This window comes from Gambusia affinis, linkage group LG11 (assembly GCF_019740435.1).
Source record: "Gambusia affinis linkage group LG11, SWU_Gaff_1.0, whole genome shotgun sequence".
In the NCBI taxonomy this organism is placed as follows: Eukaryota; Metazoa; Chordata; class Actinopteri; order Cyprinodontiformes; family Poeciliidae; genus Gambusia; species Gambusia affinis.
This window is the reverse complement of record NC_057878.1, coordinates 7,512,837-7,526,928: the sequence shown is the minus strand read 5'-3', so window position 1 is coordinate 7,526,928 and position 14,092 is coordinate 7,512,837. Positions and strand designations below refer to the sequence as shown.

The following is a 14,092-nucleotide window of genomic DNA, read 5'->3' as shown; positions in this document are numbered from 1 at the left end:
TCAAGCTTTTTAGGTTTTCTGCAAATAGATAAAGTTGCACTTAGCTGACATCTTACCAGTCCCTTGTTTTTCTCCTGCTGGCCGCAGCGCACCACCTCGGGGAAGTCGACCAGGGTCCCAGCCATGTAGTGGCCCTTGGCTTTTTCATGAGAATCCTTGTACTTCACCTAACAAAAACAATGACAGAATTCATTTTATTTACATGTAGCCAGAGGAAAACATACCATCACATGCATTTTTTAGCTTTCAAGCACCTGTAATAATAAAAAAGGAAAGAGTAAAAACTTACGTCACTGGCAATCTCCCTGCCCTTCTTGCCGCTCATTAGTGGGATGTATTCATGGTTCAGGCTGTAGCTTGTCGCTTTAGTGCTGTCCCATTGCGATTTGTAAAGTTTCTAAAATGAGAAAAAGTGTTAAAATGTCAGAAAAAAAACCTTGAAGCCAAAGTAAAGGCGGAGAAAGAAGCGGATTCACATTACCTCACTGGTGGCCTTGGCCATTTCTCTGCTATGTGCCAGCTGAGGAGTGTCCATCGAGCCGATGTAATGTCCTTTTTCAGCATTGAAAGTCTCTTTGTATTTTAGCTGTTGGAAAAAGAAAACAAAAAGTGTAATGAACATTTATTAATTGATTGATTTTTGCTCTTTTTTAAAAATTTGTCACATTAAGCGCTCGATTACATACATCGCTGAGGTTGGCGGCGTTTATTTTTGCCAAAACGATCTCGGGCCGATCCACGATCAGGCTGAATTTTCCAAAGCATTCTTTGGCGTTCTGCTTGTAAAGCCTCTGCAGATGAAAAACAAACAACACCAAGATGAACCACGACGTGGCAACAACTCAAACAAGTAGCGGGCTCTGGATGCGACGACAGAACCGTACATCGTTGAGTATTTCCTGGGCTTTCTTGACTTTGACGTGATCGACACAGTCAGCCGCCATCCAGCCGTAGCCCCGGATCCACTCCAGATCAGCCCGGTAGACGTTCTGCAGACGGAAACCACAGCGAGTTAGGAATAAAAGTTTTGACGTTTTATTGAAGTCATACAAAAGTTCATCGCTTGTTTACTCACGTCACTCTGGAGCTCGTAAATCTTCCTGGCCTGAACGACGTCGTTGGAGTCCGGCAGACAAGTCCAGTTGTGCAGGTAAGTCCTGTAGTTGAAGTCGTTGACCTGGACCTGGCATTTCTTGGCCAGCTCAAGTGTCAGCATGTCCACAGGCAGGTTGTACTTGGTCTTGGACTTGTTGAAGTCCTTCTTGTACAGAGCGTCACTGGCGATCTTGGCTGAGTTCAGAGCCAGCATGATGAGCGGATCGTCCTGGACGCAACGGGCACCGATGTGGTGACCGACCTGCTTGCGGTACGACTCTAGGTACTTATGCTACAAGATAAAAAAAAAACAAAAAACAGAACAACTTTGTTCTCATTTTGTTTTCAGTAAACAGGAGATAACTGTAATACATGCGGTCAAGTGATCAGTTTTAGCACAGCTACATCCATAGTTGAAATAAATTGCACCAAAAATCACATCTCATGGTAAATGTTAAAAAAAATTAAAAATTTCAACTAATCTTTGAGAGAATGGAATACAATTCAATACAATAGGAATATCTTTTATTGTGTGCACCAGCAGCAAGTTAAAGTTAAATGCAGATTCAAATTAGGGTGAATAAATATAACATTTTTAACATAATAATAAACAGAGCTGCAAAAGAAAACACATGCTATAAGAATACTATAATTTGTCAACATTTAAAGTTGCATATAGTTTATTCCGTCATTTTCTATGTTTTATTTATATTACTTTGTAACCTCGTGGTCACAAGCAGCAGCTTGGCTGAAGGTGTTCTTGAAAAACTACAATATGAGCAACTCTAAAATGAAAAACAAAACATTAAGTTAAAATCTCAAACTTTTTCTTTGAGTCCCTTCATCTGTGAAATCCAATCATGTTGCCACACGGGCCACAATCGTCAAGTTAAGAGTCACAAAAATGTTTTCTATCTTTACGAATAAAGTTTGAATAAACAAAGTGATCAGATTTTGTTGGGTTTTTTGTTTGTCAATAACATGGACAAGATATGTTTTTTATGTCTACATAAACTAGAACTACAAACAATAAGTTATAAGTTCAGATGTGCACTTAATTTGTCAATACCAACACCAATCCCTGTACAAATTCTTACTGTGTGAAATAAACTCCCTCAACTCACCTTACTCTGCACTTTAGTTGTATCGATGCACTGTTTAATTGGTACGGCATCTCCAGGCATGAAGTATCCAGTGGCCTTCACCTTGTCCCAGGCTTCAGTGTACAGTTTCTGCACCAAGGGAAGACAGGAAAAGATTAATAAATCCAGAAACGGTATAAAATTAAAGTAAGCTCGAACTGAAACGTGCGACAAATCTTACCGGGTGGATATTTTTAGCGACTTCTCTGGCCGTAGCAAGACCGGGAGTGTCTACCAAAGAGTACTTGGTCTTATCCTGGTGCCAAGCTTCGCGGTATTTGGCCTGAGAAGAACAAAACGACAAAAAACAAAACAAAACAAAAAACAAGATATATGTGATATTGCAACATCTCAAAGCCTTATAACAAATTCATAGAACATATGCAAAAGGAGAAAAGCTGTTACCTCGTTTAGGACCTCAGCAGCATTCTTGGCGCAGACCAAGTCAACTCTATCAATGGGAACTGTGTACTGTTGTTTATCCAGCTTGACCCGGTAGCCTCTCTGTGAACGAAAGCAAGATTAAATCAAAGACATATCAACCTCGAAGTACCTGTTAATGTACTGTGCGTGTACCATAGAATACGTTATGTTTAAGGATGGATGTGTGTAAAACTTACATCAGCGAGAATCTTCTGTGCATTCTTCACCTTTACAACATCGACAGACTCGTGTGGCGACCACCCACAGCCCTTTACCCACTCCATGTCAGCTTTGTACACAGCCTAGAGGGAAAAATTCATTTAATTAATGCAGGTAATCATAAAATAACAAATGGACACTTTCCAAAATCATCTCCAGTAACTCACGTCGCTCTGTAAGTCGTAAGCCTTCCTGGCCTGGACCACGTCGCTGGAGTCTGGAAGACAAGTCCACTGGTGCAGGTAAGTCCTGTAGTTGAAGTCGTTGACCTGGACCTGGCATTTCTTGGCCAGCTCAAGTGTCAGCATGTCCACAGGCAGGTTGAACTTGGTCTTGGACTTGTTGAAGTCCTTCTTGTACAGAGCGTCGCTGGCGATCTTGGCTGAGTTCAGAGCCAGCATGATGAGCGGATCGTCCTGGACGCAACGGGCACCGATGTGGTGACCGACCTGCTTCCTGTATCCCTCTTTGTACTTGTACTAAAGGCAAAAAAATAAGGTAGTTAATAAAAAAAGCCAACATTACAGATGTGGGGGGATTTTCTTCTTTCTTACGTCACTAATGATATCCCTAGAAGCTTTAGCTTTCAGCACAGATATGGCGTCCTCCTTGATGTGGCAGGCTTTGGCCTTCTGCTCGTCCCATGCTTGTGTGTACAGTTTCTGCACAGAGCACAACGAATAATTATAAGGTATCACTTTCAAACCAGGAGACAATTTCAACAAGATCAGAACTGGTGTGTTACTGTCAAAGCGAGAAAGTAGGCACAAACTTACATTGCTGATAGTGATAGCGTTGGCCTTGGCCAGCTCGTAAGGAGGAATGTCAGGTGGGAGGTGAATGGTGAGCTTATCTTTGTCCCAAACTTCCCTATATTTCCTCTGTTGAAGACGGAGAGAGAAAAAAAGACTTTATTTTGTTCTCATTTGCACAAATATTTGTACGTATTCTCAGTTTCAATCTGCTTTCCCGACTCACATCGCTGAGGTTTTCAGCGTTTTGCTTGGACAGGACGATGGCGGGGAGGTCCACAACGCTGGTGAACTTGACGGTGCTTGGGTGCTGGCGGTAGAGTCGGTCGTTCAGAATAGTCTGAGCGTGTTTAACTTTGACCACATCCACGCAGTCATGGGGAGACCAGCCGCAGCCTTTCAGCCACTCCATATCCGCTTTGTAAATAGCCTTAAAAAAAACAACATGTATGTTGGTTTTATGGTGCATTTTCTTTGAATTCATAAATTGGCTTAATTACACTTCATGGCACATGTGCTCACATCACTTTGCAGGTCGTAGGCCTTCCTGGCCAGGACCACATCATTGGAGTCGGGCAGGCAGGTCCACTGGTGCAGGTGAGTCCTGTAGTTGACGTCGTTGACCTGGACCTGGCATTTCTTGGCCAGTTCGATCGTCAGCATGTCCACTGGAAGGTTGTACTTGGTCTTGGTTTTGTTGTACTCCTTCTTATAGATGTTGTCGCTGGAGATCTTGGCCACATGAGCGGCCAGCATGATCTGCTGGTCGTCCTTAACGCTCAGAGCACCAATGTGGTGGCCGCACTGGTTGCGGAAACCAGCCTTGTATTTGTACTAAAACCGAAAAAAATATCTCAGTGAGTTCTTATTTCACATGAAAGCATTTACAGACGATGGGGAGTGCGAAAATGTTTTTTTATGACACAAACTTACGTCGCTGATGATGTTGCGGGACGTTTTGGCTGCTAGGACAGAAATGGCATCTTTGGGAAGGGAGTAGCCCTTGTTGATGGCAGCAACGAAACCTTCACGGTAATATTTCTGTGGAAGAAACAAAAAGCAATGATGTTGCCTCCTGTTCAGTTTGTGCTAAAAACCAAATACATATGAACATCTATCTACACATTCAGAAATGATATTTGGCGTAAATAAGTATTTAATTATGTAAAAATAAAAACAAAAGCGTTGCATTACCAGACTGGTGTTGAGTTTATTCTGCTTTGCCAGCAGGATCTCTGGAGTGTCAGGTAAGATGTGGAGGTTGAGCTTGTCCTTCTCCCAGGCTTCAATGTACGCTTTCTGTGACATTTATTACATAAAATATGCATTCAAAACCAAAATTTCATTATTAAGTAGTTTTCATACGAGAATAAAACTCATCAAAACTTTCTATAAAAAGAGATAGTTAATTTTAGTCTCTTGTACCTTGTTCATATTCTGGGCATTAGCTTGCGCCAGAGCATATGGCATATCTGACGTCTTGGCAGTGAACTTGAATTGGCTGGGATGCTGCCGGTACTTCCTGTCGCTCAGGATCTCTGCTGCTTTCTTGGCTTTCTCCACTTCCAGCGACCCAATTGGCACCCATCCCATTCCCTTGACCCATTCCATGTCAGCCTTGTACACAGCCTGTGTGAGTGGGGAGCAAAGATCTGAGTGGACTAACGCTTAGACAAATAAATACTCGAGTTGAGAAATTTGGTGTTTTAAAACTATGTAACTGTTAAATGTCTTTGTCACAACCACAGATTTTAGTGTTTTGTTTGGCTTTTATGTGATAAGCATTCGTTAAGAAGTGTATAATTGTGAAGTGGAAAAATAATGATTCATACGCATTTACAAATACTGAGAAGAGAGCATTCACAAGAGTGTTCACTCCCAACAGATGGGTTTTAAATTTTTTTTTACAAATCACAATCTGATAAGTGTAACATGATCCATTTGAATTTAACCAATACTTTACAGGTTCACTTTTTACTGCAATCACAGCAGCAAGTCTTAACCAGCTTTGGACAATGTTTTCACAAATCTACAGTGAATAACAATCAAGTCTTGCCTAAATTATATTCAAGTTCTGGACTTTGTTTCAGCCATTTCAACACAAAGATGCTTTCATCAAACCATTCATTTCCAGCTCTGGTTGTTAGTTCTGTAAGGATGAAATAATAAGCTGCTTTGCTGATTCCTGGGAACAAATTTTCGGTATCGCTTTATTTGAAGGGACTGATAAGACTGATGTGACGCTGTCATAAACATGACATAACACCTGTCATGAACACGAAGGAGTCTTTATGAATGTTTATAACTGTTGTCATGAAGTGCCATTCGGTAAATAATGACACTTTTAATCCAATGTTGCATTGAAAGTCCACTAAAAGTGTCATAATTTACAAAATAATATAACGTTTACACTTTTAATGGGCTTTCAATGACGACTGAATAAATATTGACGCTTCATGACAACAGTCATAAACATTCAAGAAGACGCCTTCATGTTTATACTGCTTACTCAGCAGATTTCTTATAAATGCGTTCTACTTGTGGAAGCTTTGGCGTGCCCTTTGACCCCCACAGACTCACACTGATGTGTGCTACATACAAGATGTTTTGGCACAAAATAACTTTTTCTTCTCTCCACCATTTTGTTAATAGTAAAGAGGGTTGGATAGTAAAAAATTCAATAACTTTTCTTTTTTTTTTACTTAAAGGAAAATCTCAGTGCGTCCAGCTGTGCAGCTGCAGCTGCAACAATCCAGACTCTCAGTCACTTGTGGGAAATTTAGAATCACACAGAAAATCTCCAAAAGGGAATCAAACTTAAAACTCTGAACTAAGAACTTCTGATCACATAATAGCAATTAACCATATCTGCCATGGGAAATTATTACTGATAACTATTGTGAGTAGTCCCTAATATTAATATGATCAGGCAGCATGTAATCATATATACATACATGTATATATATATACTATTGTTATAAAGGCTGAGCCAAGAAAATTTCTGTCTGTATCAAACAAGTAGCCCTTCGTGTTACTCTGTACCCATGAAGTAGCTCAAAAAGGTTGATGACCCCTGTTCTAGATAGATATCCTTTGACTATGGACCACTGGCAACAAAATCTAGAATGCTAAATAATATTAATAAGAGACTACGCATTTTACTCAAACCCACACAGAAGCTACTCTAGAATAGATTACCTATTCATATCTCAGCAGCATATACATAAAGTAGTAAAATGTAACATAGAAAACATAACTAGAAGTGACCATGCACCTAATGTATTAACTTTAAGCACAAGTGAGGAACCCTGTTTCAGATACAGGATAATGAATGTCTCAATCATTTCTAATAAAATTATAGTCAAAGAAATCAAGGAGCTGCGACAGACTGGCGACCTGTCCAGGGTGAACCCCGCCTCGCCCAGAACGTAGCTGGAGATTGGAACCAGCAACCCTCTTGACCCCACAAGGGACAAGGGTGAACAGAAAATGGATGGATGGATGGAAATCAAGGAGTCCCTTAAGGAATACTTTGAAATAAATTATAATGGGGAATCGGCGCCTGTACGTTGTACACTGAAATGTTAAAGGTGGGTGCATATTAACTAAAATGATCCAGCATACACTTAAATTTGTGGTTGAAACGTGACAAAGTATCAAAATAACCATATTCTGCAAGACACTGGACCATAAATAGGTTTCTGAACTCACGTCGCTCTGTAAGTCGTAAGCCTTCCTGGCCTGAACAACGTCGTTGGAGTCCGGCAGACAAGTCCAGTTGTGCAGGTGAGTCCTGTAGTTGAAGTCGTTGACCTGGACCTGGCATTTCTTGGCCAGCTCAAGTGTCAGCATGTCCACAGGCAGGTGGAACTTGGTCTTGGACTTGTTGAAGTCCTTCTTGTACAGAAAGTCGCTGGCGATCTTGGCTGAGTTCAGAGCCAGCATGATGAGCGGATCGTCCTGGATGCAGCGGGCACCGATGTGGTGACCGACCTGCTTGCGGTATCCTGTCTTGTATTTAATCTTTAAAGAGATAAAAATAAATAAATAAAATCAAAAGTTATTTTAAGCAAAACCACGCGTCAAGGGGAAATTAAAGAATGATATGTGACATACATCGCTGATGATTTCTCTTCCGTGTTTAGCGGCAATAACAGAAACGGCATCAGGCATCATGTGGTAGCCCTTTCTGAACATTTTCTCAACACCTTCTCTGTAATTTTTCTGAAAAAGAAAGAAAATGTAAATTGCAACAGGACTATGTGAAGCTGCATTAGGTGTACGTAGGTCAGACTTACATTGCTGATGTTGTAAGCGTTAGCTCTGGAAAGCAGGATTTCAGGAAGGTCTGGGATCATATGGGTCTTCAATTTGTCTGCTTCCCATGCAGCAATGTAGTTTTTCTGTGGGAAAAGAAAACACAGAAACTTAAGTCAAGATGCTCCCAAGAACATCAGCAGAATAACCAAAATACAAAATATGTGCATCTTTACCTTATTGATGGTCTCTGCATTTGTTTTGGCTAAGACCAGGGGCATGGCAGTCATATCGGTTTTGTATTTAAATGTGTCCGGTTTCTGCCTGTAGAGACGGTCGCTGAGAATCTTAGCAGCGTTCTTGGCTTTCACCACATCCAGAGAACCGATTGGCACCCATCCCACACCGATCACTTCATCCATGTCAGCTTTGTACACAGCCTGAACAAGACGGTGTGAGTCTTAGAAAGTACGTAAAAACAGTTGGACGACATAATAAACTGAACATGTGACACTTGTGCTCACGTCACTCTGCAGGTCGTAGGCCTTCCTGGCCTGGACCACGTCGTTGGAGTCTGGAAGACAAGTCCACTGGTGCAGGTGAGTCCTGTAGTTGAAGTCGTTGACCTGGACCTGGCATTTCTTGGCCAGCTCAAGTGTCAGCATGTCCACAGGCAGGTTGAACTTGGTCTTGGACTTGTTGAAGTCCTTCTTGTACAGAGCGTCACTGGCGATCTTGGCTGAGTTCAGAGCCAGCATGAGCAGAGGGTCGTCCTGGACGCAGCGGGCACCGATGTGGTGACCGACCTGCTTACGGTACCCAGTCTTGTACTTGTACTGATGGAAGTGGAAGAAAAAATTTTTATCATACAACCGTCGCTTACATTTTATTTGAGAATTAGTCGACTAAATGGACACTACAGTGTCTGGGACTTACATCACTGATGATATCCCTGGAGGTCTTAGCAGCCTTGACAGAAACTGCATCTGGAGGAAGGAAGTAGCCTTTTCTGATGGTTTCCTCAAACCCTTGTTTGTACAGTTTCTGTAGAAAAACAGGCAAGAATTGTAATTTCAAATGAATTTAAAAACTAAATTCAATGAGAACCACTTATTGAACAAATATAGTCTTACATAACAAGGCAACCAGACTCACCACACTCTTTCTCTAAGCTAACAGGATAGGACAACTAAATAAACTCTGATTATTACTCTGATTTGGTTAGGATCCGTTTGCTTTGAGTGCAGAATCATGAGATCCAGCTTAACAGTGTTTGGCAGCAGTTAAAAGTAATATGTGAGTGGGGCATGCTGTGGTGGCGCAGGGGGTTAGTACGCCCCACTTTTGGAGGCCTTAGTCCTCGACGCGGACATCGCAGGTTCGATTCCCGGTCCCGACGACCCTTGCCGCCTGTCTTTCCCCCTCTCTTTACCCTCTTTCCTGTCTGCCTACTGTCACAAAAATACGAGCCACTAGTGCCGCAAAAACTCTTCGGAGAAAAAAAGAAGAAAAATGTAATATGTGAGCAGTAAGGGGAACACTAATAAATATATTTGTTAAGAAATAATTTACTACATGACATTAACACAACCCTTCTGTTTATTTTATTTACCACATATACACTCATATGTGGTTTTGTGTGAGTTTTGTTACATATATAGTACAGACCAAAGGTTTGGACACACTCAATTAGAAGGTTTGTCCAAACGTTTGGTCTGTACTGCATTTCTATAAATATCGATGCTCCTTTTACAAACTACATGCTGTGTTGTTTATTTAGTATCTCAAGACGATGTAAACTGAATTGGTAAACACAACTGGAAGAGACACGATTAGAAATTACAGCAAAGATATAATTGATTATCAAAGCAGCAAGAAAGAAACAGTTTCGCAAATATTTATAGAATTAAAGGTAAGATTAGCAGTTTTTTAAAATCATTTATAAAAGATTATACTAACCTTGCTCATGTTGATGGCATTTTGTTGAGAGAGCACAATCTCAGGAGTGTCCGGCTTGATGTGCAGATTGGTCTTTTCATTCTCCCATGCCTCAGTGTAGAGGCGCTAGCAACATAGCACATAACATTAGCATCTCTGTGAGCAACAATGAGGCCATAAATGATTGTACAAATCCATGTGAAGGTCAGGCTTACCTTGTTCATTGTCATCGCATTGTTCTTTGCCAGCACAATGTTCATGGCATCGATGGTACTGGTGAATTTTACTGTGCTGGGGTGCTGACGGTACTTCCTGTCACTCAAAACCTCTGCAGCTTTCTTGGCTTTCTCTACATCCAGCGAACCAATGGGTACCCAGCCCAGGCCCTGGAGCCACTTCAGGTCGGCTTTGTAGACGGCCTGGAAAGCACAGCAGGCAGAGTTTGCAGAATTTGCGCAACGAAACAAGACACATGAACAAGGAAATTACAAGAACCACATACATCACTCTGCAGGTCGTAGGCCTTCCTGGCCTGAACGACGTCGTTGGAGTCTGGAAGACAAGTCCAGTTGTGCAGGTGAGTCCTGTAGTTGAAGTCGTTGACCTGGACCTGGCATTTCTTGGCCAGCTCAAGTGTCAGCATGTCCACAGGCAGGTTGAACTTGGTCTTGGACTTGTTGAAGTCCTTTTTGTACAGAGCGTCACTGGCGATCTTGGCTGAGTTCAGAGCCAGCATGAGCAGAGGGTCGTCCTGGACGCAGCGGGCACCGATGTGGTGACCGACCTGCTTACGGTATCCAGTCTTGTACTTGTACTGATGGAAAACAGAAACAGCGTCATAGTTACCAATCAAACCCAGTAACCGGGGTAAAGCAGTATAATCTTTAACAAGAAGTTTTGATTTAAAAAAAATTATCTATTTTCCAAATACTTGTCGTTTAAGAGTAACTTACATCGCTGACAATGTCTCTGGATGCTTTGGCTGCAAGAATGGAAATAGCATCACCGCGCAGGTCGTAGCCTTTCTTTTTGGAATCTTCATTCGCCTGTTTGTATTGTTTCTGTGAACATATCCAGAAAAGGGAGATGTTTTTACAATGTAAAAATAAAGCCATAACTTGTTCACACCGTCTGTTTAGCTTGAACATACCACACTATAGATGACATTGTTTGCTTTGGCCAAAAGAATGTCCATTGCGTCAGGCATGACATGGATCTTTGTCTTTTCATTCTCCCAGGCTTCGACGTAAGCTTTCTGTGATCACAGAAACCGACAATCATGAGAGATCAACAAACAAGTGAATTTTGCAAAACACGGAAGGATTTTTTATGTGATTTTTTCATCAATAGCTGAAGACAAGGGTTTTGTTTCTTACCTTGTTCATAACTTGAGCATTGGCTTTTGCTAGTGCCAGGGGCATATCCTCAGTAGTGCTCTTGAATCTGAACGTGCTTGGGTGTTGACGATAGCTCCTTTCACTTAGAATCTCATTAGCTTTCTTCACCTTCTCAACATCCAGGGAACCTATCGGCACCCATCCAATACCCTGCATCAATCTCAGATCCTCCTTATACACAGCCTGGACAGAAAACAAACAAACAGAAATCAGCTATTAAGCAGTCACTTCTATAATAAACACAACAGGTATGAATTTAAAACAAAATTATCCACCACAGAGGAAATGGAGACTCTTACTCACATCACTCTGTAGGTCATATGCAAGTCTGGCCTGGACCACGTCGTTGGAGTCTGGAAGACAAGTCCACTGGTGCAGGTGAGTCCTGTAGTTGAAGTCGTTGACCTGGACCTGGCATTTCTTGGCCAGCTCAAGTGTCAGCATGTCCACAGGCAGGTGGAACTTGGTCTTGGACTTGTTGAAGTCCTTCTTGTACAGAGCGTCACTGGCGATCTTGGCTGAGTTCAGAGCCAGCATGAGCAGAGGGTCGTCCTGGACGCAGCGGGCACCGATGTGGTGACCGACCTGCTTACGGTACCCAGTCTTGTACTTGTACTGATGGAAAGGAGAACAAAAAAATTACTAACATATAAGATGACACATTCGGAGCAGTATATTGAAAATAATTATGGCAGCTTACATCACTGGCAATGTCCCTGGATGTCTTAGCTGCGATGATGGATATGGCATCGGCACGCAAGTTGTAGCCCTTCTTCTTAGCATCTTCATTATCTTGTTTGTAATTTTTCTAAAAATAATCCAAGCATATTCAATTGAAATTAATTCCATCAACTTTTATTAATCAAACCGTTATCATTTTAAATCAGAACCATTTGACCATAATATTGAAGTTAATTCAGTAATTTAATCATACTTACCAAGCTGTAATGATAACTGTTTGCTTTAGCAAGAAGGACGTCCATGGCATCTGGCATTATGTGGATCTTTGTCTTCTCATTGTCCCAGGCTTCACTGTATGCTTTCTGCAGGTGTGGGGAAATATTAGAGGGGAAGTTATATTCCAATGACAGAGGACAAACACTTTGATGAAATGAAGAGCTGTATGTCTTGTCTCAAAAACTTGCTGACAGCGCACCTTATTCATGATCTGGGCATTGGCCTTAGCCAGCGCCATTGGCATGTCCTCAGTAGTGCTCTTGAATTTGTAGTTGCTCGGGTGCTGGCGATATCTCTTTTCACTCAGGATCTGAGCAGCAATTTTAGCCTTTTCAACATCCAGTGAACCTATTGGCACCCAGCCGACACCCTGCAACATCCTCAAATCCTCCTTGTAGACGGCCTGGACAATAAAAAGAAGCGGTGTTGAAACACTTCACTTAGTCTGTCTTTCTATGTAAATTAAGTAGAAGTAGTGCTCACATCACTCTGCAGGTCATATGCATGCCTGGCCTGGACCACGTCGCTGGAGTCTGGAAGACAAGTCCACTGGTGCAGGTGAGTCCTGTAGTTGAAGTCGTTGACCTGGACCTGGCATTTCTTGGCCAGCTCAAGTGTCAGCATGTCCACAGGCAGGTTGAACTTGGTCTTGGACTTGTTGAAGTCCTTCTTGTACAGAGCGTCACTGGCGATCTTGGCTGAGTTCAGAGCCAACATGAGCAGAGGGTCGTCCTGGATGCAGCGGGCACCGATGTGGTGACCGACCTGCTTACGGTACCCAGTCTTGTACTTGTACTACAAATGAAGAACAAAACATTGTAGATTGAAAAAAATGTATTACTAATATTGGAAGGCTTGTGGAATGCCGTTCCAACCGGTATCAAAAAGCTGGTAATGAATGACAATTAAATTATCTTACATCACTTGCAATATCCCTGGAGGCTTTTGCTGCAATAATGGAAATGGCATCATTTCGGAGGTCATATCCCTTCTTCTTTGCCTCTTCGTTTGCCTGCTTGTATGATTTCTGTATAAACAAGCAACAAAAAATATCTTTAGGTATCTTTTTTAAAAATATTAAAAGCACGTACTTCAAAATTTAGAGCATAATGTTTTGATTGCATAAGATGACTCACCTCGCTGTAGATGACTTTGTTTGCTTTGGCTAGAAGAATGTCCATGGCATCAGGCATGACATGGACGGTGGTCTTGTCTTTGTCCCAGGCTTCAGTATAAGCTTTCTGTAAAGTTTTTAGATTTATTCAAAACGTACAAAAGCCGTAGCTCAAAAACAAATTAACTTCATAATTAAGTTAAAACTGCAGAATAGCAGAACTATCAAAACTCAATTCAGTTGTTGCTCCAGCAAAAGTAAAATAAATAAATAAAAAACAATTTCATGTGAAAAGACTTGCAATAATCCGTCAAAACATTTGCTTTTATGCAGATGACACATGCATTATTTTAACTTAAGAAAATTTTCTTCTGAGGCAGATGAACTCATTACACTTATCATATTAAAACGTTACATTAAGAATAAACTATATTGCTGCAAAAAAAAGGCTTCCTATTAATTTTAAATATTATTCTCGCTATTTCTTTTCCAGCAGATGCTGTTATCTATCTCTCCTACGATGGGTCAAAACAGTACAGGCAAAATATGTTACTTCATACCTTGTTAATGATCTGGGCATTGGCCTTAGCCAGCGCCATTGGCATGTCCTCAGTAGTGCTCTTGAATTTGTAGTTGCTCGGGTGCTGGCGATATCTCTTTTCACTCAGGATCTGAGCAGCAATTTTAGCCTTTTCAACATCCAGTGAACCTATTGGCACCCAGCCGACACCCTGCAACATCCTCAAATCCTCCTTGTAGACGGCCTGGACAATAAAAAGAAGCGGTGTTGAAACACTT

At 41.6% G+C, this 14,092-nt stretch overlaps 1 protein-coding gene across 28 annotated transcripts in view; it reads right to left on the bottom strand.

The window, feature by feature from the left end:
• The window catches only part of neb (nebulin), a 70,822-nt gene that overhangs the window by 35,608 nt on the left and 21,122 nt on the right, over positions 1-14,092 (bottom strand). For 23 of the 28 annotated variants that reach the window (XM_044132818.1, XM_044132822.1, XM_044132819.1 and 20 more), the window contains 38 exons: positions 13,855-14,058; positions 13,317-13,421; positions 13,100-13,207; positions 12,664-12,975; positions 12,380-12,583; positions 12,162-12,266; positions 11,924-12,031; positions 11,527-11,838; positions 11,203-11,406; positions 10,977-11,081; positions 10,780-10,887; positions 10,329-10,640; positions 10,042-10,245; positions 9,848-9,952; positions 8,825-8,932; positions 8,413-8,724; positions 8,125-8,328; positions 7,930-8,034; positions 7,748-7,855; positions 7,343-7,654; positions 5,057-5,260; positions 4,826-4,930; positions 4,565-4,672; positions 4,154-4,465; positions 3,858-4,061; positions 3,656-3,760; positions 3,434-3,541; positions 3,047-3,358; positions 2,858-2,962; positions 2,643-2,741; positions 2,419-2,520; positions 2,220-2,327; positions 1,076-1,387; positions 885-989; positions 687-791; positions 482-586; positions 290-397; positions 57-167 (listed from right to left, as the gene is read on the bottom strand). In XM_044132818.1, coding sequence (XP_043988753.1) covers positions 57-167; positions 290-397; positions 482-586; positions 687-791; positions 885-989; positions 1,076-1,387; positions 2,220-2,327; positions 2,419-2,520; positions 2,643-2,741; positions 2,858-2,962; positions 3,047-3,358; positions 3,434-3,541; positions 3,656-3,760; positions 3,858-4,061; positions 4,154-4,465; positions 4,565-4,672; positions 4,826-4,930; positions 5,057-5,260; positions 7,343-7,654; positions 7,748-7,855; positions 7,930-8,034; positions 8,125-8,328; positions 8,413-8,724; positions 8,825-8,932; positions 9,848-9,952; positions 10,042-10,245; positions 10,329-10,640; positions 10,780-10,887; positions 10,977-11,081; positions 11,203-11,406; positions 11,527-11,838; positions 11,924-12,031; positions 12,162-12,266; positions 12,380-12,583; positions 12,664-12,975; positions 13,100-13,207; positions 13,317-13,421; positions 13,855-14,058 — 6,363 coding nt within the window. The remainder of the gene's footprint in view (positions 1-56; positions 168-289; positions 398-481; positions 587-686; positions 792-884; positions 990-1,075; positions 1,388-2,219; positions 2,328-2,418; positions 2,521-2,642; positions 2,742-2,857; positions 2,963-3,046; positions 3,359-3,433; positions 3,542-3,655; positions 3,761-3,857; positions 4,062-4,153; positions 4,466-4,564; positions 4,673-4,825; positions 4,931-5,056; positions 5,261-7,342; positions 7,655-7,747; positions 7,856-7,929; positions 8,035-8,124; positions 8,329-8,412; positions 8,725-8,824; positions 8,933-9,847; positions 9,953-10,041; positions 10,246-10,328; positions 10,641-10,779; positions 10,888-10,976; positions 11,082-11,202; positions 11,407-11,526; positions 11,839-11,923; positions 12,032-12,161; positions 12,267-12,379; positions 12,584-12,663; positions 12,976-13,099; positions 13,208-13,316; positions 13,422-13,854; positions 14,059-14,092) is intronic. The other 5 variants (XM_044132843.1, XM_044132838.1, XM_044132841.1 and 2 more) reach the window with 5 other exon arrangements.